General features: G+C 36.4%; 1 protein-coding gene across 1 annotated transcript; it reads left to right on the top strand.

The window, feature by feature from the left end:
* The first annotated feature begins 1,258 nt into the window (after window positions 1-1,258).
* On the top strand, window positions 1,259-22,103 carry kcnk2a (potassium channel, subfamily K, member 2a). Its single transcript, XM_030160193.1, has 9 exons — window positions 1,259-1,520; window positions 3,127-3,233; window positions 3,390-3,502; window positions 5,532-5,622; window positions 5,936-6,053; window positions 7,283-7,443; window positions 14,919-15,105; window positions 15,509-15,648; window positions 20,491-22,103. Coding segments are annotated over exons 1-9 (1,251 nt in total). The 5' UTR covers window positions 1,259-1,519; the 3' UTR covers window positions 20,824-22,103.
* The last annotated feature ends 1,416 nt before the right edge of the window (window positions 22,104-23,519 follow it).

The following is a 23,519-nucleotide window of genomic DNA, read 5'->3' on the forward strand; positions in this document are numbered from 1 at the left end:
TTTTTCTTTATGCACGTAGGTATTATGAAAAATTATAAAAGCCAATTAAATGTTCTTCATTGCATGTAAGTGGATGGTTCTCTTTATAGAAGTGTTAAAACTCAGCCTGTCAGCCATTCTTTTAGAATGATCTGAGGTAAGCAGAGGGAAAATATACTGTTCGGCCATAAATTTGGAATAAAAGATATTTACTTCTCATTAAAAAATTGTAATATATCATTTATCATTAACAGATCAAATGTAACTGGGGCTCAGTATGTATTCATTGCACCTGGTTAAAGGTGACTACTGATGTAAGTAAACAGGAAAAAAAAGAGAAATGTGTCTGAAAACAAAATCATTCTAACTTTGCTGGCAACAGTGTAATAATATTTTACCTGAGAAACTACCGTTACATCTATTGGGCTATAAGTCTGAATTTTATCTACAAGCACTTTAGGCATAAAATGTACTTTCATCACCAAATAAATATGTTTCACTATAAAATCTGCATGTACTTATTCACTCACCAAATGGCCAAACTCTGAGATGGTCATATTTTACTCTGGAACTGGTGGTCTCGTTATCTCCTCATGTATGATCATATATGATCATATATTTCAGTACATACAATATTCAGTTTGATGCCACTTTAAGTTTAGTGGACGAGCATATAGCCTGAGACTTTGGGGTTTGTTAAAGGTTCTCAGGTCCTGTGAACCCCAGTGAGGTGTAGGATCCACCTCCCTGTGTCCTCACCTCCACCCCTTTGCCTTTCCTCTCTCCTCCTCTCTCCTCCTCTTCCTCCTCTCTCTCCTCTCTCCTCCTCTTCTTCCTCTCTCCTCCTCTTCCTCCTCTCTCTCCTCTCTCCTCCTCTTCCTCCTCGACCTCCTCTTCCTCCTCTCTCCTCCTCTTCCTCCTCTTCTTCCTCTCTCCTCCTCTTCCTCCTCTTCTTCCTCTCTCCTCCTCTTCCTCCTCTCTCCTCCTCTTCCTCCTCTTCTTCCTCTCTCCTCCTCTTCCTCCTCTCTCCTCCTCTTCCTCCTCGACCTCCTCTTCCTCCTCTCTCCTCTTCTTCATCTCTCCTCTTCTTCCTCCTCTTCTTCCTCTCCCCTCCTCTCTCCTCCTCTTCCTCCTCTTCTTCCTCTCTCCTCCTCTTCCTCCCCTTCCTCTCTCCTCCTCTTCCTCCTCCTCCTCCTCCTCCTCCTCCTCCTCCTCCTCCTCCTTTGGCCTCTCGGTGTGGTCTCCTGCCAGTGCGTTCAAAAGCGGGTGCGCGCAGGGGCAGAGTGGATGGGACACAGCAGAAGTACGCGGACAGTTCTGTGGTGTCACTGGTGGAGACCGGACAGCTTATTTGCCTGTCCACAGTCCGACCGGCTGTGAGAGAGGAGGAGGGCAGCAGAAGGAAAACGGAGCTCCTGTCCGTCCCGCAGCTTCAGCACCGCAGGGAGGAGAAACGCAGAGGAGGAAAAATTCCCCGAAAGGCAGAGAGAGCGTCGGATGAGGAGAAGAGGAGAGCGGAGGGCATTGGATAACAGCAAGGAGTAAGTACAGACAGAGACAACCTGATGGAGCTCCAGAAGGTTTAGAGCGCTGAAATCCACTGACTGCATGTTTTTAATTCATTCAATATGTACGCAGCTAAACTTTTCAACTTCTGCGCTGAGATGGGCCGCAAAAAAAAACTATACAAGCTTTAGCAAACATTTAATAGAGTCAATTCACCTGAACTTCAGTAACCTTATTTTGCTCCTCATTTTAGGAGGTCAGATTCAGAGATAGATTGGTTGATTGACGCTGAGAGAACGTTTTACAAACTGGAGGAATTTGCAGCCAGAGTATCTGTGCCAATACTAGCCTTAGAAATACTGACAGTGAAGGAAAAATAACAAATGAAAATAAAACTCTTAGAAAAACCCTTGATAAGTTAAATAGTTTGAAGCTTGATTTCACATTTACTGATCACTTTCAGTTTGATGTTCAATCAATCAATCAATCAATCAATCAATCTATCTATCTATCTATCTATCTATCTATCTATCTATCTATCTATCTATCTATCTATCTATCTATCTATCTATCTATCTATCTATCTATCTATCTATCTATCTATCTACAATCTCCTTAACTTTCCCAGTTAGGGATAAATAACAAATATCTGAATCTGAAAGAGACAAAATGGAGATTAGAAAGACACACACAGATGTGGAATGCTTCTAATAGACAGTGAGGCCATCTGTTTTATTCATTTATGTCTATTCTTAATCTGTTAAACAATGAAAGTCCATGCAGTTTTATTTTATTTATTTTATAGCGAAAAAAATATATGACTAAAGATTTTATATATATATATATATATATATATATATATATATATATATATATATATATATATATATATATATATATATATATATATGTATGTATGTATGTATATATATATAGTTGGCAGTGTGCTCATTGTGGTTCAGTGATTCTTAAACAGTAGTTCTGCAATGAAATTATCCATTATATCGGTAAATGTACAAATTGTTAGAGCCTATCACTGCCTGTATAAACCGTTTTTCTTGTGCCTGTGTCCTACTGTGTCTGGGAGTGATTTATGTGCAGACTCCCACCTCCTGACCCTCTCCATCAGTTCCTTTTTGCTTCTGTTCTCTTTTTCAACTCATTCCATTCAGTCGGTTCGGGCACCTGATCTGCTTTACAGAACTCTTGTCTTCACAGCTAAATCACATTACACTCACTTAGCTGCTTAAAAGCATTTACATTCACTGAAAAGAGCCCTAACCCCACCTATGCTCCCTCACTTTTGTGTCTTTAAAAGCCTAATGTGTCAGCTACACAAAGCTTGTGTCATTAATGATGCACACCGCTCTCACTTCTTCACTTCATGTTTCATGATTATCAGAGCACCAACCAGTTACAGTAAAAACAGAGATGACATGTGACCCGGCATTATAAAATAAAAGGCATAGGACTTGCCTAAACACCTATGTGTTATTCAGGCTTTTGATGGGATTGAAAGATCCAAGGTGATATATTTAGAGGTTTCTAAAATTAATAACCAAATGTGCTAAACTGGAGTAAGTGTGTGTGGAAAGAAATGGAGGAGACATTTTAATGACATTTTCTTCTATCTTCTGACAGTGGCAGCTCCAGACTTATTGGATCCTAAATCCGCCACTCAAAACACCAAGCCCCGCCTCTCCTTCTCCACAAAGCCAATCACAATGACTCCCCGAGAGGAGAGTGAGGTAAATGCAAAACAAAAATCCATGTTGTGATTGCCAGCATAGTTTGTTATTTTTACAGGGGCTTTTTGACACTGTGGGGAAACTGAACTAATTATCACAGACTGTCAGTTCACCTACTGAATGCATGTAATCGACTGATCAGCTCAAGTGTTGTAGGTGGTTGCCACAGTGATGAAAAGGAAGACGGTGACAGCCCTCTTTCTTTTGGTGGTTCTGTACCTGGTGATGGGAGCAGAAGTCTTCAGATCTCTGGAGAAGCCTCATGAGAGGTAGGCAGCTTAATTATACATCTGCCCCATTGACTGACTGACAGTTAAACCATCTGTTCTTTACACTCAGTGGTGATTGCAGAGCCAGTTGGGCCCAAGGCCAAACTCCCAGGGGGCCTGTCCAATCAGTATTCATCACCATTATACTGTAAAGAACACCTCATGGACTGGTTACATTTAATTGTAAATGTTAACATTAGTAGGATTTTCAAGATGTAAAAATAATTAACATTAAACACGTCAGTGAATGAGGTCAAAGGTCTTTGGAAAATTGAGCTCTAACATCCATATGTAATACAATATAGAACAATAAAATGTTGTAATATACGATGTAAATGAAGCTACATCATTAGTTTCAGGTGAATGTTAGCTTAATTTAGTCAAGTGTCTTCAACATTTGTTAAAAGTAAACTATATATGTTTTTCCTAAAATAAATGAATAACTAAAACTTAAATAATAGTAATAAAACCTGGTGCCCTGGTGGCCCACCCAGTAGAGCACATCCCACATAGACAGTGATTCTGGTCTGAGGATCATTCTTGTATGTTATTCCCATACTCTCTCTTTCCCTTGTGTCCTTTCTGTCTTCACTGGGTCAGTTTAATAAAGGCTCAAAGGGAATCTTAGACTCACGCTTGAGCTAGGTCACATGACCAAAAAATGCTGCCTAATTTTTTTAGTGATTGAAGATTCCTGAATTTAATTTAATTTTTCTATATAAAACCATCAAATAGGTTGCATTTTGCCTTCTTCAGTGCATGAAATAAATATACATTTTGCGATTTATTTTTCATGGCTTTCCCCCTCTGTTGTGCTGTCAAGATGCACAGTTTCACATCTTTTTTCACACTAATGCTGCTCTTTCTCCTCATAGACTCTCTAGCTCACTCATCCACTGTCATTGCCTCCTTGTTCTTTGAGAAGGGGTGACGTTTGAAAGGTTTGTTTAAAACATCAAGCAACAAGTGCTGTATATTTATCCTCTGAGCCCAAATAACAGGATTAAGTCATTTACTTTATCATATTTACCTATTCCACAGACCACCATCTTGTTTTCTTTTTTCTCATCACCTGTTATACTCTTTAACTTTTCATTTCTTTAAAGAGATATTGTTTCATAGACAGGAATGGTGTAAGTCAAATGACAAGGGGACCTTTTAGAGAGGTTTTCTATTTAAGTGTCATCGCAGAGCTTTCTTTTCTTTTTTTTTTTTTTTAACAGTGAGAAGATTGCTGTCACTCCACTGACTTGAAGTGGTTTTAAGATTTTTAAAAGAGGAGTTAATGCTCACAAGAGAAGGAAACACTGACTGAGTTATGTGAAATGAGCTGTGTGATGTAGAATGTTTCCATACAAGGAAAAGACATAATTAGTTGTAAAAAAAAAAAAAAAAAAAAGGTCTGTCTTGTGTAACATAGCCTGTATCATCCCCTTCTGACAGCACCTCACAGTGTGGTTTATTTGCTCCAAACCACCAAAAAAACACTTAAAAAAAAAACAAAAACATTTTTTAAATGTTTCTTTCTTTGTCATGGATTGCCCTGGGGCCAAGCATCTATTTATACCAACAAATAATATACTGTTGCCACTAACGTTGGAGTAATTTTGTTTTCAGACACATTCGTCTTTATTCCTATTTATACACATCAGTAATCACCTTTGGCCAGATGCAATGGTTACATACTGAATCCCACTCACACATTATCTATCATTAATGAATCATTTCATGAGAGGAGGTGAAAGTATTTCATTCCATCTTCATGAACAACAGTGTATTTCCATCATGGTTAAAGTGTTTTGAAATATTAACAGTATACTAGTGATTGATTCTCTGCAGCTTGACCCCTCCTAGATAAAGGTATTATTACTCCCAATCTAGAGTTATATAGATAGTACTTTGCTTTTGTCTTTGTAAGAAAAATATAAGACCTTGGTGTTTTGAGAATGTGTGTACGCTGAGGAATGTGAAAACACATGGTGAAATGTATATTTTTCTCAGTATCATTGTCTCTCTCTCTGTCTCTCAGTGCCCAGCGTCTGTCCATCCTGTCCCAGAAGCTGGAGTTTCTGTCCAGACACTCCTGTGTGAACCACAGTGAAATGGAGGAGCTGGTGAAGGTGAGACACACCTCCCTCAAACACACAGTTATAATTATGCCAGTGTAGAATCAGCACCATGGACAGCTCCAGCAGTGTTCATGAATACAAGGAGGATGTTTTATCTCCAGTTAAACCAGTGCTTCTCCCAGTTCTGAACCAGTAAAGCCTGCTGAGACTTTCACATGCATGAGATTTAGTTATCTCATAGGTCATAAGATATTTCCTCACCACACTCAAAATTACACTGTTTCGCCTCAACTATGTCAAAAACTAGTGAAAAAAATTTGTGTGTTAATATGATGAATGAAATAGTCTTTCTCTGTCTCTGCAGAATATAGTGACTGCAATGCGTTCAGGAGTAAACCCTGCAGGACCTCTGACCAACCACAGCAGCATGTGGGACCGGAGCTCCGCCTTCTTCTTTGCTGGGACTGTCATCACAACGATTGGTGGGATTTGCACACCAACACAAACACTCACAGATAATAAAAACAATCAGTGATCCAGTAGCTTTGTTCTGTGTATCACCTTCAGGCATATTATTTATCACATTCCTGTGTGTCTCATGTTAACTGCATATGAGTTTTTCATGTTTCTATGTAAAAGCCTCTGTAGAAAGCTGTTATATAAGTTATGTAGCATGACTTACTTCTGTGCTGCTGTTGGAAATGGATAAGTTTCCTTTCATGGATGTTATTTCCTGCATATAATCAAACTAGTGTACAAGGCAATTTCCATGCTTGAACTGTCCTATGTGCCTCTTTACAGACGGTCTATTTACATTATCCTTGTGAATCTGTCATCTTCTATATGTTCATCTTTTTTCATTGTCACTTGTTATTAAAATGTTGCTATACCTTTAGAAGTGGACACACTGCCACTCACACTTAGTTGTAGAGTTATTATTTGGAAGATTAATCCAAGGATACTAAACAAACAAATTAATTAAAATTTCATGCATTCAACCCTTATCTAATCTCATATTACATTGAGGTAAAGATTTAATTCATAGCATAGCAATACTGGAGATAATAGTGATGAGAGCAATAAAACTGAAACATGGAAAAAAAACAAAACCTAAGTCTAATTTAGGAAAGAATGAAGGAAAGCTGGAACCATTAACATCTATGAGACAGATTAAATGTAAGGCAAAGGATTCCGACACAACAACAGCTAAAAGTAACACACAGTGAAAATTAAAATGGAAAATGGAACTTAATATAAAGCAAGGTTAATGAATAAAACTCCAGTTTTACTCATGAGATCAGTAAAAACAGCTGGTTCAATGTAATAAAATCATGCTCTTGAGTTGCACACATTAACAATAGTAACATACTGATCTAAGGTGATGAAATTCTAGTAAGTGCTTTATAAATAAATAAAATCCAATATCTACCAAGCTTTACTGAAATGTAAGGCCACCCAGTGTTGTCATACGGCTCAAAATGATGAATTTAATCATAAGAAATTAATCTTATAGCGGTCAGATGAACAACATGAAGTGGCTGCTGGAAAAATGTCATCATAGTTTAAAACTAATTTAAAAAGTTGCCTCTAGATTCAGAGAAGCTTTGTCATTATTTTAACCAAAGCATCACTTGCACTGTAACTATTAAGGACTGAGGTGTTTAATTGTGAAATATTTAGCTCTTGTAATGCTTTCATTTCATCTTTGCAGGTTTTGGGAACATCTCTCCACACACTGAAGGTGGAAGAATCTTCTGCATTGTCTATGCTTTATTAGGGATACCTCTGTTTGGTTTTCTTTTGGCTGGTGTTGGGGATCAGCTCGGCACCATATTTGGCAAAGGAATTGCCAGAGTGGAGAAGATGTTTGTGGTGAGTCTGCACAAACATGTACTACATACAGATAGAAGCAGACAGGCACTGTAATGGCGCTAGTACAGGCACAGAATCCAAAAGCAGAACTCAGAGTCAAGATGTTAAGTTCAAAGAATTTATTAATCACACACACAGGTGTAGGAAAAATATTATTGACAAAATCTTGAGGATAATAGGTGGTAATTTCCTCTTCGAATCAGTCCTCCGGACCGAGAACGACAACCCGTCTCCCCGTGTGGTTAGCGGGGTCTTTTTCCCGACTGGGGAGAAGCAAAGGGAGGTCAGGGACGGAAACAGGTCATACACAGGCAAGCTATTACTCAGGCGACAGAACATAAGGGTAAGACAAATAACTCACGTACCAAAAGTCAGGCAAGGCGATCAGAACCGGGGAATCAGATGAGGCAGAAAAAACCGACAGGGAGCAGGCAGTAGGCAAAACCGGGTAAGCAAAAACGGGTCAAAAACAGGAATCCAAAAACAGACAGACAAGATCAGAACGCTGGTAAGTACTGCAAGAGTAACAAACTGGCGACTGACAGGGGGAAGAGACAGGGTTTAAATACACAAAAGGGAGGGAAGACAACTAGACACAGGTGGAGCAAGTCAGGGCGGAGACAGGTAATCAGGTGAAAGGTAAGAACGATCAGGGAACAGGAAGTAAAGACGACAGACAAGACACATGAGGGGAAACTTAACAAAATAAAACAGGAAGTGACAAACAAACATAAAAGACAGACAAAACCAGACTAACGTCTGGCTGCCAGCATGACAGGCACACATAGGAGAGCTGTTAGTTAGGTTAATGTTCGCTCTGTAGGTGGCTGTTTGTCTGTAGAATATAGATAATTCACATCAGAGCACTATGAACAATAACCTCAATGATTTTGTAAAAAAAAAAAAAAAAGGTTTTAGGCCAAAATGTGATTGAGTTGATTTACCTGAAATATATGCAGAGGGTGAAAACTGCTAATTTCATTTTCATTTGTGTATATGAGGATATCATTTTGTGGGAAAGTAATCAAGGTGAATTGAGGTAAATAAATTAACCTCCAGACAAATTAAGAAATTCACCTCATGGATACAGAAAATCCAATATTAGCATAATTGATTTACAGCATGGGAAGCACCGGTTTAATTCACCCAAATATATTGTGCAATATAAATAAAACAGATTCAGAAATATCCAAACTACGTTAGATTTATTTATAGAGCATACTCACCACATCTAGCTATGTAATGATGCACAGTGCATCCTTTATTTACCACCCCTCATCCTGTAACGCACTAAAGCTGACTCTGCACCTGAGACCTGTGTGAAGCTTTTACTTACCTTGTTTGTTTTAATACATTTACTGCTTCTTTAACACATGTTGAATCTGCAAGACTTGTTAATCACTGACCAGATGTTTTAAACATAAATAGCCAGTCCTAAAAAAGTCCCACACACTAATGGTTCTTTGAACCACCTTTAACGTTGATTGCAGCCTATATTCACTGGTGCATTGTTTTGATGAACATACAGTATGTAGTGTCACAACATTCTATAGACACATAATGTTGCTGAACCTAGACCTGGGGGGTATTCCAGAAAACAGGTTCAACAAACTCTGAGTCTAATCCTAAACTCCAAGTTGACTTACTCTGAGCTGAGAAACTCTGAGTATACGGTTCCAGAACAGTGGCTTTGAATTAGTTCAATTAACTCTGTTTACCCAGAATTAGGCACAAGCACAAACCACAATACAAAGCCATCTTCAATGGAGCCTCGATACCTGGATTCACCATGGCAACTGCTGACAACAAGCATGCCATTTATTTCACTGCACTGGAACAAGAAGTCCTAATTCAAGCATACAGGGGATACAAAGTGGTATTCAGTAGAGTATGCAGGAGTCATGTACAGAGCCAGGTCACTTGGCTCCCACATTTGTGATGATGTGTACTGGATGACAAATGATCTCAATAGTGCAGAGAATGGCATTATTATTATTAGCTGCTGTATACTGTGACATATGCTGTCATTTTCAAGATAGTAGTGAAGATACCTCGACATCGATGCTATAAGATTGAATTGGTAATGGTAATGATAAACTTTATTTCGAACATAAGTAGGAATAAAATATGTCTGAAATGGGTGGAAGTAGGAAGAAGGAAGAGTAATGGGAAGAAGCTGAGCTTAAAATGTCCTACCCCAAATAGATAGAAATAGAAAGATATTTGATTAACAGATATTCATCAGGAAATGATTGTGCATCTATTTGAGGTCTGAAAATCCTCTGTGTATTAACGGTGCTTTTAAATCATTGGTGTGAACAACCCATGTCTAACAACGTGTTTCACATCGGAGACAGGTGAAACTTAGGGTTTCTTATAGAAAACCTGCCAGCAAGCAGGTTATGTTCACGGACTAAGTTACCATGGTAACAGGCTCGAGGCTTGACTTACCTCTCTTTCTGGAACAGAAAACCTAGAGTTTCCCTCATCTCAGGGTTAACATACTCTTTTCAATACCTCTCTGATCAACCGAATCAACCCCAGATCATAACACTGCCTCCACAGGCTCATACTGTAGGCACTAGGCATGACGGGTAATCACTTCATCCACCTCTCTTCTCACACTGATGCACCCACCACTCTGAAACAGGGTCAATCTGGACTCATCAGACCACATAACCTTTTTCCACTGAAGCATTCCAATCTTTTTTCTCTCTATCAAATAGAGGGTTGTTTAAGAAATGAGAAGCTACTCACTGCATCAGTTAGGATGAAAATTAAAGAACATGATCACTGCAGGCATCATCCAATGCATAGCTCTGACTTACCTACTTACTACTACTACTACTACTACTACTACTACTACTACTACTACTACTACTACTACTACTTCAACTAAGAATATCCCAGATCTTATCCCATATCCAGCTGAAACACTGATGACCACAAATCCTTGACTGAAGCTCCCATTTTGTTTACTCAACATAATATGGACATTTTAAAGCTTCAGGGCTTAATAGTTTTTTAGTGTCATAAAAAAATCCATAATTCACTTTCAACATATTGTAATTCAGATTTTCTGGGAGGACACAAGACTTCTGCATCTACTGCTTCCTTGTATTTTTATGTCACAGAAAATCTACCCTATGAAGCAGATTGTGTCCAGTCTCTGCTGTTTTCAGACAGGCAGGGGTTAAATAAGGAATCACTGATCATGGATCACATTTTACCTGAACACAGACACGTGATTGTAGTGAAAAGTGGCTTCACTTTTTTATAACAGCATGAAACAGTGTCAGGTCATATATTTATATTTAGCCTTTTGATTTGGAAGTGTAGATGGTGTGTATTTTTAGAGTTTTTGTAGCTGGTTTCCTGCAGCTTTAACATGAACAACACATATTTGATACTTATTTGATAACAGCTCCTGATTCTCAAAGTAAGAGTGTTGAGGTGCACAGTCATGACAAGAAAAAATATAAATGAGTGGCATTCATTGATTATATCTAGTTTTGCTAAAAAAAAAACATGATCTCGTTAAAATATTTCGGTAATGTCTTAAAAGTGTGTGTTCAGAGTCCAGTGGTTGACATCATGATTTCAATGTTCCATTCAGTCTATGCTTTGTGTACTGGAGCAACATTAGTTTAATTGAAATGCATTACTTTCCCTTTAAGGCAAGTTGTAAAAGGTTTAATTTTTTGTTTTTAATTTATTAAGGGTGATATTTGGTTTCACCGTTGACAAAAAAAATTGATCTTAACACTTTATTAAATGATTATTGCTGATCAATTGTTAATCACCACCTTCAGGGAGATACTGAACTTTATATTTGCTCATGTTTGTTTATTAGTCTGTTTATTAAGATAACGGCATTGCTTTTCCTAAAATTTGGTCAGAGTAGTGGGGTATGGGACATTTTTAACATAAATGGGTGTTTACTGGAATTTCAGGACTGTGAAGTCTTGGTGCAGGTCTGTGCTCTACTGTTTTTTATGTTGCATATGGAGGATTTCTTTTTAAAAGCAAAGTGACGTTGATGATGTTGGTGATGGGTACATGAATAGAATAGAATAGAATAGAATAGAATAGAATAGAATAGAATAGAATAGAATAGAAATAAGCATTAGCATGCTATAATGAACTCCAGATCCCATGATAATCAACAAAGCTCTTTTAGGTTGTATGCAACTTTCCAAAGTTGAAGTTACTGTTGTGAATCATTTCCTCTATAATACTGAAAATGAGCTGAAACCTGAACCCTGGATATACAGTTTGTTCATTCAGCTGCTCTCAGGGTGTTGGACGTAACAGACTCATGATGAATACAAACATTTCCCTGAGCACCAGGGACAAAAGTTCATCGAGTTAAGCGTGTTTGTGAAATCAGAGTGAAGACTGTGAACACCTCAGGGGGCAGTTCATACAATAACTATATGTTAAAGAGAGAGCTGGAACAGTCGTCATATAGATTCCTAATCAGATGTTTCACCATTTGTTACTTATGTCGAATTGCACATATTTAACCCTTTGGCAGCTGTGGTTATTGCTGTGAAAGATCTATTTTAAATCAAAGCACAATCTTTGACAACCAGCTAATTTCTCTCCCTAAATATAACTAAGCTGCCTTTAAAGCTGAAAAATTACTAATAAAAGCGATAATATGGCATTGGTTTCATTGGCAAAATTGTGATCCACCCATGCAAATTTACTTATTATGCTAAATATTTTGTGTGAGTGCTTTAAAAGCTGCTGCGTGGTTATTCTTACCCAAGTGCAAATATACTCTCCATTATTAGAATAATTGTCCAATCCTTGAAGCAGTTATTAATCACATCCTGCTAAAAAACACTATGATGGACTTGTTGTAAAGTGTAAGCAGCTTTATTCTGTCTTTAGTATTTATGACGTATTCATATTTGTATGTTAAGAATAATTTATTATGCAGCTTTGTTGAATTCTTAATTCTTATTTGTAACTCAACTCAACCCAACTTTATTTATAAAGTGCTTTCAAAACAACACAGTTGACCAAAGTGTTGTACACAACCAATCAATCAATGAGATTTTGTTTATACAGCACCACATCATAACAGAAATTATCCCATGATACTTTACTTTTAGAGCTGGTCTAAACCAGACTCTTAATAACCCGATTCTTAGACACCCAAAAGGCATCAGGTTATTGAGTAATGAATTGTGTCGGTCATTATTATCCAATTTCATCATGTCCAGTTCAATAATGACCCCTCTTCATCCTATACATCATTTACATAATAATCATGTTTTATTTGTGTTTGAGCTCTGAGCTTGCTGGTCAGTGGTGATGAGGATAATGATGATAATGATGATCATATGCCTCCAGAAAACAGTGTCTCTTTGTTAGTGTTATATCATGTGTGCATTGGGCCTTGGTTTATCTGAAGAGGGTTTGGAGTCTTGTGATCAGTCACTTTCTGGTGTCTTATACAAATATCCTTGTATTTCTGAGGCACTGGAACATTCCTGCAAGAGTATGTTATTTATTTATTAGGTTGTAAGATAAGGGCATTTCCAAATTTCCACTCAGAATTCTGGCTTTGGGACATTTTTTCTACATATTATTAATAAAAACCTCATTTGTATACCTCAGGGGTGCCCAATCCTGGTCCTAGAAGCTACTATCCTGCATGTTTTAGTTGTGTCCCTCTTCCAACACACCTGACGGTCATTATCAGGCTTCTGCAGAGCTTGATGGTAGGCTTATCATTTGAATCAGGTGTGTTGCAAGAGGGATACATCTAAAACATGCAGGATAGTAGATCTCGAGGACCAGGATTGGACACCCCTGGTATAACCCATGGATGACAAGCTTGTTTTAATTCAGGGGCACATACTATGAGGGGCCCTCATAACATACAGCCTAATTTGATCTAAACTTGCCAGACCAGTAAAACAACAATGTAATGACCTATAAGTAATGTCAACTCCTAACTTTTCTCTATGTTTTAGGGTGAAAAAGTAAAATTGCAAAATGAAAATGTTGACATTCATAACCTATCCTTAAAAAAATGTGAATAACATGAACAACCTGAAATTTCTTTTTTAAAACAACATGTGCAATTTAAACAATATTATGCCTGAGCTTCTGATTTACACAAGTGAAATCCAATTTACAGATTGCAGTGGATCTACAAATGCACAAAACATTAACAGGCACAATATTGTTAAAATTTACTTCTCTTAAGACAGGGGTGTCAAACTCATTTTCTTTCAGGGGCCACATTCAGCCTAATTTGATCTCCAGCGGGCCAGAACCATTAAAATAATAGCATAATAACCTATAAATAATGACAACTCCAAATTTTTTAGTGCAAAAAATAACATTAAATGATGAAACTATTTCTATCCAAAACAAAAAAAGATGTGAATAACTGGAAAAAAACTGAAATTTCTGAAGAAAAATAGGTGCAATTTTATCAATATTGTGCCTCAACTTATGATTTCTACATGTGCATTACAGATCAGATCTACCAGGGCACAAAACAGGCAGAATATTGTTAAAATTGCACTTATTTTTCTTTCGACATTCCAGGTTGTTCATATTTGTTCAGGTTATTGACATTTTTTTGTTAAAGGATATCAGAATTTAATATTCTTTGCAATAAATCAAAGAGAAAAATTGGTGTTGCCATTATTTAGAGGCATAATGTCATTAATTTTTTCACATTAAACCAAGAAGAAAATTTGGAGTCATTATTTCTAGGTTATTATGCTATTATTTTAGAGTTTGATGCCCTTGACTGTTAATATCTTCAGGATAATTTCTGCATTTTGCACTTTGTAAATTCATCTCGTGGGCCAGATTGGAACCTTTGGCAGGCCGGTTTTGGCCCCCGGGCCGCATGTTTGACACCTGTGTCTTAAGACATTTCAGGTTGTTCATATCTGTTGAGGTTATTCACATTTTTTGTGAAAGGACAGTATCTAAATGTAAATTTTTTCAGGTAATTTTACTCTTTTATCCTAAAACAAAGAGAGAAAGTTTGGGTTTATATTGGTTATATGGTATTATCACAGTATGTACTGGTCTGGTCCAGTTGAAATGATATTGTTCTGTGTGTGGCTCCTGAACTAAACTGAATTTGATATACTTGAATTTCAGTGTAATTTTTTCATTTCACAAATTCATCCCATGGGCCGGATTGGACCCTTTGTGGCCTGGTTTTGGCTCGTCGGTTGCATGTTTCTCACCCCTGGTATAACCTCTCCACCCTCTTCAAGGAATTAGATACAGATAGAATACTCACATTTGATTCTGTCTAACAGTCTGCTTCCTACCACACCAGCCAGTTATTACTCAAGAGAAATAATATAAGCAAACAGGAACATAACATCTCTCTTCAGGAAACTATGAGATTAAGAGAACTGATCACACACAGACCAAACTGATCAGTAGAACACGTAAAGCTGAAGTTGTGTGTCTCTCTCCTGCAGCACTGGGACATCAGTCAGACGAAGATCCGAGTCATATCCACGCTACTGTTCGTGCTGTTTGGCTGCCTACTGTTTGTGGCGCTCCCGGCGGCCATCTTTAAACACATCGAGGGCTGGTCTGCACTCGAAGCCCTTTACTTTGTGGTCATCACCCTGACTACCATCGGGTTTGGGGACTTTGTAGCAGGTAGAAACACACTTTAAAACTTATTTTCATTGGAGAAATTAACATTTATGCTGAGGCTGCAAGCTGAACTTTACATAATAAGATGAGGCAAATGGATTAGTTTCTTTAAAAACAATCAATGTGTGGTTTGTCTCATAGTCCTGTGAAATGCTATAAACTGCTGCTCTAAAAAGGAAATAATTAGGTAACTTGATTGTTGTTTCGTAACTGTAACCTAAATTATCATTACTATTAGATTGTGACTATTATCTGTTGCTGATTGTTGTTTGTTGTTTTATGTTCTGTATGACAAAATGATAAATAACTAATAAAAACTATGTGTCATAACAAAACAAAACTTATTTTCAGGTGTTGGGTGGTTTGTGTTCACCCTAATACAGCTGCTGTCTGTGTCTGTGTTTAGGTGGGTCGGACATAGAGTATCTGGACTACTATAAACCTGTAGTGTGGTTCTGGATTCTGGTGGGGCTGGCCTACTTTGCTGCCATCCTCAGCATGATTGGAGACTGGCTGAGAGTCATCTCTAAGAGGACAAAAGAAGAGGTAGGACGCTGTTCTTATATTCCTTCACATAGTGTCTTTGTGTGTCTTTTTGTTTTTTGTACGGTCATCCATCTGTGAATGTTTTTCCTCCATCCTGAGTGTCTGTCTCTTTGTGTCTTTTGGTGTTTTATTTTTGTCTCTCCTTCTGTACTGTAACACTCAGTGCTGTGTCCCAGCCTGAACTTTTGCCCTGTGCTTAACTTCATTTCAGTGATGAGACTGTTTTCTAATCCAATCATCTGTCTGTGAACACATAAAGTCTTAGGTCATTACCGTGAGCATCTCCAGAGAGAGACGCACCATTTCATTCAAACCTGGTGTGATGATGTGTTTGTCAGGAAATCCATTTAGAAATGTCTGCATAGTAGGTATTACACATTTTATGTAAATTAATCAGATTTCCTTCCAGAATGAGGAAATCATTTCTAATGTTATTAGATTTATTAGGTATTTCATCTGCTTTAGGTTCAGGTGTGAATGGAACTGAAGTTACAGTCTGAATTTAAAATTAAATCTAATCTTACAATGTTTCAGGGAGCAAGACAGAGTTCAAGAATATGATGACGTGACATGATGTACCCACAAGACAAACATTATTAGATGACAGTTTGGGATCTACTAGGGTTGGGAATCTTAGTTGTAAGGCAGATGTGATACGCATCTTAATACAGCATCTCTGATTCGATATATTAAAGATACGTGTGTGGCATCTACACATGTTAGTGCTGATGCATCGTGTGTGATGTCTTTTATGGGGATGTGACTAAGCTGACACTCCACTACCTTATAGGAACAAAACTCATGTCCTTTTAATGTGAGTGAAATTACATTACATTTGTGGAAGGTTTATTTGTCATAAGGTTAGAATTATGGTAAATGGGTTCCTAAAATACTTTCTTTTCTTTATGTTATACAACCTGTTTACACAGTTATATTTCAATCCCCAAAATGTAAGTCATTAAATCTGAGGGTTAAAAATGGTTTTGTTTTAGTCGGGGTTCAGGTAAAGTTAAAATTTAGGCATGTTGTGGTTAGGGTTAATGTCTGTTTAAGTCTCTACAAAATTCATGTTAGTCAATATAAATTCCCTTAAAAGGATGAAAACCTGACCACTGTGTCTGTGTTCACTGTAATGTCCCTGGCTTTTCATGCTGAAGTCCTGCTGTGATCCCACACACACAGATATTACTGGCCTGCAACCGCGTTTTTGTGACTGTGAAATAAAGATAATGCTTAGGTTGTGTTCACACATTTCTTTTTTTTTTTGCGTTGACCTTGATATGATGCGAAAATGAGCTGCTCAACAATAGATGTGAAAAAATGTGATTTAAGGCAAAAAAAAGAAAAAAATATATATATAAAAATCAGCTCCCATTTTTTAATATCATTATTCTAAAAAAACTCCAGTGAAGTTGTGGAAAGGAAAAATGTGTTCAAGTATTTAGGATTATCTTCAAAATCCCCTCCTTAAAGCAATCTTAACACAAGGGACATAGACATCATTTGGAATGACTTACTGACTCCAGATATGTCAAGACCAGTTAAATGCGATTAATGTCCTTCCACTGAGCTGCATTCTGTAGTTTTATTTGTTGAATTACAGATTTCAACCATCACTGCTCCAACTCTGCACTCAGTTTGCACCAACAGTATTGATGCTGGATTCAACAATCACAACAAAATTAGATTTTTGCACCAAAATGAATGAAACTTTTCATATCCACTGGCCGCATCTGGGATTCTTTGTTCTTGTTTTTACAGCATTTTAAATGATATGTTATATATGTTAATATAATGATAATATCCCATTAACTTCTACATAGAGATAAAAATTTGTGTAAAAAATCCCTCGGTTCCACCAAACTCTCCCATATTTTTCTTCAATAGGTCTTAAAATGCAGATGTTTTACTGGAGTTTTTAATTTATTCAGTAATACATTCATATATTACATCCACACATTTTGGTAAAAAGTTGACTTGATATTAATTGTGTACACTGATAACATTCTAATTAGGCTATAGCAGTTTCTGTAACTCTGCTTTATTGCCTTTAATAGACACATGAACAGTGGATGCTGGTTTTTGTGGCTTACCCTGGTCAGATTTGTAAACAAAGACAAAAATGTTTCAAATAAAAGAAAGTTTTACCAACATGTCCTAAAATGTTCTGTTTCCATCGAAACATTTTATGGCCTCAATTCTCTTACGGCTCATTTAAATAAAAATAAAAGCAGGAGAGAGGTTTAATTCTAGTCAGAACAAACTCTAAGGTGTTTAACTCATCTACATGAACATGGAAAGGAATTAATGCAATAACTGTGAGCCACTAAACTGATTTATCCATGCACTGATTTCAGTATTAGATTCAGTGCAGTGCAGTCGGTGAAGTCAGTTTGTAGAGAAAGTAACTCATCCTGGTAAAGTTAATTAAACATCTAACATTAGATTTAAAAAAATAAATAAAAAAAAAACACTCAGCAAAATGTCATCAGTTTATCTGTTGTAATATCAGACTCTTTTCCTTTGGTTGATGTACATGTTGTTAGTTATTTCAGCGTATCACTGTTCCATGATTGAATTATCTTTTGTGGATTTTTATTTTGGTCACAGACACATTGTCTTAATAGAACTGAGATGACTTTCTGGTCAGATAATACGGTAAAGCTATTATTGTACATGATGTGGTTTTTCACAACAAAAAGCAACATTTTCAGTACTCAGTCAGTCTCATCAAAGTTTAAAAGTTTGACATCATACTAAAATATAGTGAAATGTAACACTGCAGAAGCATCTGAACAAAGTCTGATATCTTTACATATTTACTTTAAAACTGAATATAAAGAACCACATCTCATGGCTCAAAATAGAGAAAGTAATGTCATACTTTGGTGTTTGTTTATCATTCATGTAACCCATAAAGACCCAAACAGCAACCCACAACCAAAACGATTTACTGATCTAAAATGTTTAATAACTTCTGATCCACTAATCCTATCAATACATGTAAAGAATTGGTGTAAAATGCAGTTTGTCATCTTTTCATGGTCATCAGATATGACCCTGACCCCATGGCTCTGTAGTGAACATGGAAACACCGTCATCTTCTATTGATTCAACAGTATAACCCATAGAGTTTGATCAATGACAGTAGATGGAGACACTGGGTTTATATTCAGTTAATAATAGATTTTGCAGTTTTCTCTGTTTTTGATATAATAACCCCCCACACACACACACACACTTTAATCTGAGCTTTTATGAACATCCACATGATCAGTAAATTAAATACAGGAAAATACTTGATGTTCACTGAAAAAACACAAAATACAGTGGATAATATTATAATAAATGGTGATAAATCGCTTAAATATAGAGAAAAAATATATTTTGGAACCGCCACAAAAGTAGCACTGGGTCTTTATGGGATAAAGTATTTAAAATTTTTACTTAAATGTTCTTAAATGTTATACATGGAGTGTGAGGGTAGAATCCCAGCAAGGTTGTCTTTTTTTTATTGTCTTTATTTCATTTCACTTCGTACACTATTGCCCATGCAGTTGGAGTAATTTTGTTTTCAGAGACATTTCTGTTTTTATTCCTGTTTCTACACATCAGTAATCACCTTTGACAAGGTTCAGTGATTACACACTGAGTCAGTTACACTTATTATTATTCCAACTTTATGGACAACAGTGTATTTAACCTTTTTAGCCTAATCAGCCGAAAAAATTATGTTAATATTCATCTACTATAAAAATATAATAAATTAGGACAATGGATGTTTTTTTCAACTTTTGCTCAAAGTTTAGACCCTAATGTTAATAGAAGTACATCAAAAGTGTATTTTAGTGCAAACTTTAATGTTCAAACATGATTTTTAATCTTTGTGGGGTGAAATATATACTATTAAAAATCTCCGACACGAACAATTAATTTATGCATGTTATCGTAAATCCAGCTGGAAAAAAACAGGCGAGGATAAAAAATTCTAATTTCTCTTTTAGTTTGTTACAGTTTACTCAGGCATAGTAATAGATACAGGGTGGGGAAGCAAAATTTACAATGAACATTTAGTTGTTTTTTCTCAGCAGGCACTATGTCAATTGTTTTGAAACCAAACATATATTGATGTCATAATCATACCTAACACTATTATCCATACCTTTTCAGAAACTTTTGCCCATTTGAGTAATCAGGAAAGCAAACGTCAAAGAGTGTGTGATTTGCTGAATGCACTCGTCACACCAAAGGAGATTTCAAAAATAGTTGGAGTGTCCATAAAGACTGTTTATAATGGAAAGAAGAGAATGACTATGAGCAAAACTATTATGAGAAAGTCTGGAAGATACTATTAAAGAAGAATGGGAGAAGTTGTCACCCCAATATTTGAGGAACGCTTGCGCAAGTTTCAGGAAGCGTGTGAAGGCAGTTATTGAGAAAGAAGGAGGACGCATAGAATAAAAACATTTTCTATTATGTCAGTTTTCTTGTGGCAAATAAATTCTCATGACTTTCAATAAACTAATTGGTCATACACTGTCTTTCAATCCCTGCCTCAAAATATTGTAAATTTTGCTTCCCCACCCTGTACAATATTTTAGACAATGGGAATAGATTCTGTGAGGTCTCTAAATGTCCATAGACACCAAGAACATTCATATGAACCTTATTATTGTGAAGTAATTCTTCATTTACTTTGGATTTGTCTTTTTAGGGGTTTTTCCCCTGAAAATATGGTCAGGGTTAAACAGGTTAATCAGCTTATCACAGCAGCATCTCCTTTTTATATATCACTGCTCTCATCCTGTCTCTTCTTTTTCTTCTCTCGTCGTCATCTTGTAGGTCGGAGAGATCCGTGCTCATGCGGCTGAGTGGACAGCGAACGTCTCAGCAGAGTTCAAAGAAACACGCAGACGTGTCAGCATCGAGATCTACGATAAGTTCCAACGTGCCGCATCAATTAAACGCAAACTGTCCACTGATCTGGGGTTCAGTCCTGCTACGGAGCTCTCGGTGGCCAAGAGGACCATGTCGGGCAACTTTAACGATGAGAGGAACGAGAAGGAGGTCGGACAGCAGGGTTTGACAACACCTCTGGCAAGAAACGGCAGTCTGCTCATGAATGGTGTGGATGTAGAAAGAGGAGATATCTCAATCATTGAACACCTGAAGTAAAGAGACGCTCATACTGGCTTCATTATTGATATCCATGAGACCACAGCTGTTCCTTTTAACTGAACAAACCACTTTAATTCATAAGTCAAGTACTAATGAGAATCTGGAGAGCGGTCAAAGCCTTTTTTCAAGAACATTTCAGTGTATTTTTATAACATCACAAATCTTTTTTCTCTGAGTCAAAGAGCGACAAGAAAAACAAGCTTCAAATATCTTTATGAATGGAAAGATTTTTGGGATGAAATTGCTCAATGATGTAGTTATCCATACTGAAATGCATCATATTTACTACTATACAACACATCTATTTCGTATTTTACAACCTAATAGTGAAAAAGTCAGGAGGACAAGTCAATTTTTAAAGACTTTACAAGACTGACAATCACAGAAGACTGTTATCTGAAACAGAAGTTGAGCTCTTTAAACAGTGAAATGTAGACGACATGACACTAGAATGTAAACATGATCTCAACCACAAAGATAGATGTGATATTGTTTGGATTTCAGACCTGAAGACACTGTTTTTACTGTATTTATCATGGCCTTTAGACTTCACCTGTTCAGTGGTCAGGTTACAACTTTAAAATTGTAATACAGTAAAATAGCAGTGGTTGTTATTTTTGTGCATATTTTCACTCCAAACATTGATCTGGAAAGGAAATTCACTAATTGTCCTCTTTCTGATTTTTTTTTTTTTTTTTTTTTTTTGCCACCAGCTTTTCTCAGTTTTAGACAAATGACAGAAAGTGCATGTGATCCAAACATCATCTGCATCTACTTCAGGATATATTTTTTCTTTATCAGTGCATCGAGTGGCACTTTTTGTTGAACCATTGCTGTGCCTTAAACTTTTTACTTTACCAAACCAGGCCAAGCAAAGCACAGTATATTTTCACAGTTTATTTGTGCCAAAATAATGTACCTGCTTCAGTGGTTTTAATAGAACACCACAGGCTTTACTGTTCATCTGTTTGGGCTTCTAGAAACAAAAATCAAACAAACAAAAAAACAAAAATAAATGATGGCTGTTCTGTCTCATAATACATTTCTTTTTTTTTGGCACATTAAACCTCAGAGTTACGGCTAATGTTTGATCCATGTTTGTACGGCATCAGGTCTGTTGTTGGGTGAGGTCAAGGGCATCACAGATGGACTGTCCACTACTTTTGGATTCATAATTTTTGAACCAGACAAGATTAAGACAAATATTACACATGATTGGAAAGGTCTAAATGCCATTTTAAACATACTCAAAGGGCAAAATTTTGTTTTAAATATTTTTAAATGAAAAATATCAAAAACTATTGCGTCACAGATGGACAAAAATTAACGGCTATTTTTTGCAAGAATTACAAAGTTCTCAAAAGTGAAGTTCCTATGACATTTTCATCCTAAAATATATTCAGTGTATACCTTAAACCCTCTATTTTACAATCTAATAATTAGCTAGAGGAAAAAAATATTTTGTCACACCTCAATAGCAAGAGTTTTGACAAATGGCAGCGTCACAGATGGACAAAGCCAAAAACATGACAACGAAAGTAAACATTAAATTAAACCTTTTTTATTTCAATTATCAATATCTTATACATTTTTTTTTTTACAATATTTACAACATACAAATAATATTAACATTATATTCAAATGTATTTTTCATAGATCTATACATTTATTAATTTTAAACACTGTGTGTTTAGAATATGACAGAAATAATATAATAGTCAAATATCAATGTATTTGGAATAAATTTAGTTTATGAGAGTTTATAAAATGAACCCAGAATGACAGCAGAAAACTTCGTCACTTTCCAAACATTCACACTCATAAAACTCCACAAATTTTTTTCACAAATTTTTTCTCATTTCAAAATACATTTTCCTGAAAATTGAAGTAACCAAAAACATAAGTTTGGTGTAGCTTATTATAATTTAACTTTTTTTGACCAGATGTTAACCTTCCCTTGACTTCACCCTGTTTCAGATGGTGTAATGATATGATACAGGATCATACTGGCCAGTTTCTGCTTCACCAACAGATGTTTCAGTTTTCTTTCTTCTAACCAACATAATGCTGCTACATGTCACAGTGAATATCATTTCTGAGTCATGCCAAACATCTGTTAACTCCCCTTTTACAGGGAGAGTTTTTATGAAGCATTTCTTGTTATGTATGAACCCAAAAAAAAAAAGCCAAATAGACCTTAAGACTCAGAAACTCTAACTGTTTGAGTCCAGATTATTTCTTTCAGATTGATTATTGACTGGTTATAGTGGAGATGAGGGTTGGTGGTTTATGAATTTACAGTCTGAATGTTAGATACAAGCACCATTGTTACTGATTAATAACATAAATACTCTGTAATGATTATTTCTCAACACATTGGTTCTGCTAATTTACTGATTAAAATAAAGACCTGAAGCTTCTTTGAAATATCCTGTAACAAGTCAAACCCAACCAATGGTGTTACTGATGATCAAAAATAAGTAGAACACTACATTTGTTCCTGATGTAAACCATTACAGACACACAGACATAATGATTGTCCTGTTCGTGTGTGCATGCCTGCAGTTAAAAATGCACTTTGATTTAACAACCCTTAAAGACACAGCCGAAACAGTCCATCCAAACAGAAGGCTCTGATTTTAATGTTAGGCGGCGTTAAATTAAACCTCAAAGTTTAACATGAAAACAAGAGA

Source organism: Sphaeramia orbicularis, chromosome 3 (assembly GCF_902148855.1).
Source record: "Sphaeramia orbicularis chromosome 3, fSphaOr1.1, whole genome shotgun sequence".
Taxonomy (NCBI): domain Eukaryota; kingdom Metazoa; phylum Chordata; class Actinopteri; order Kurtiformes; family Apogonidae; genus Sphaeramia; species Sphaeramia orbicularis.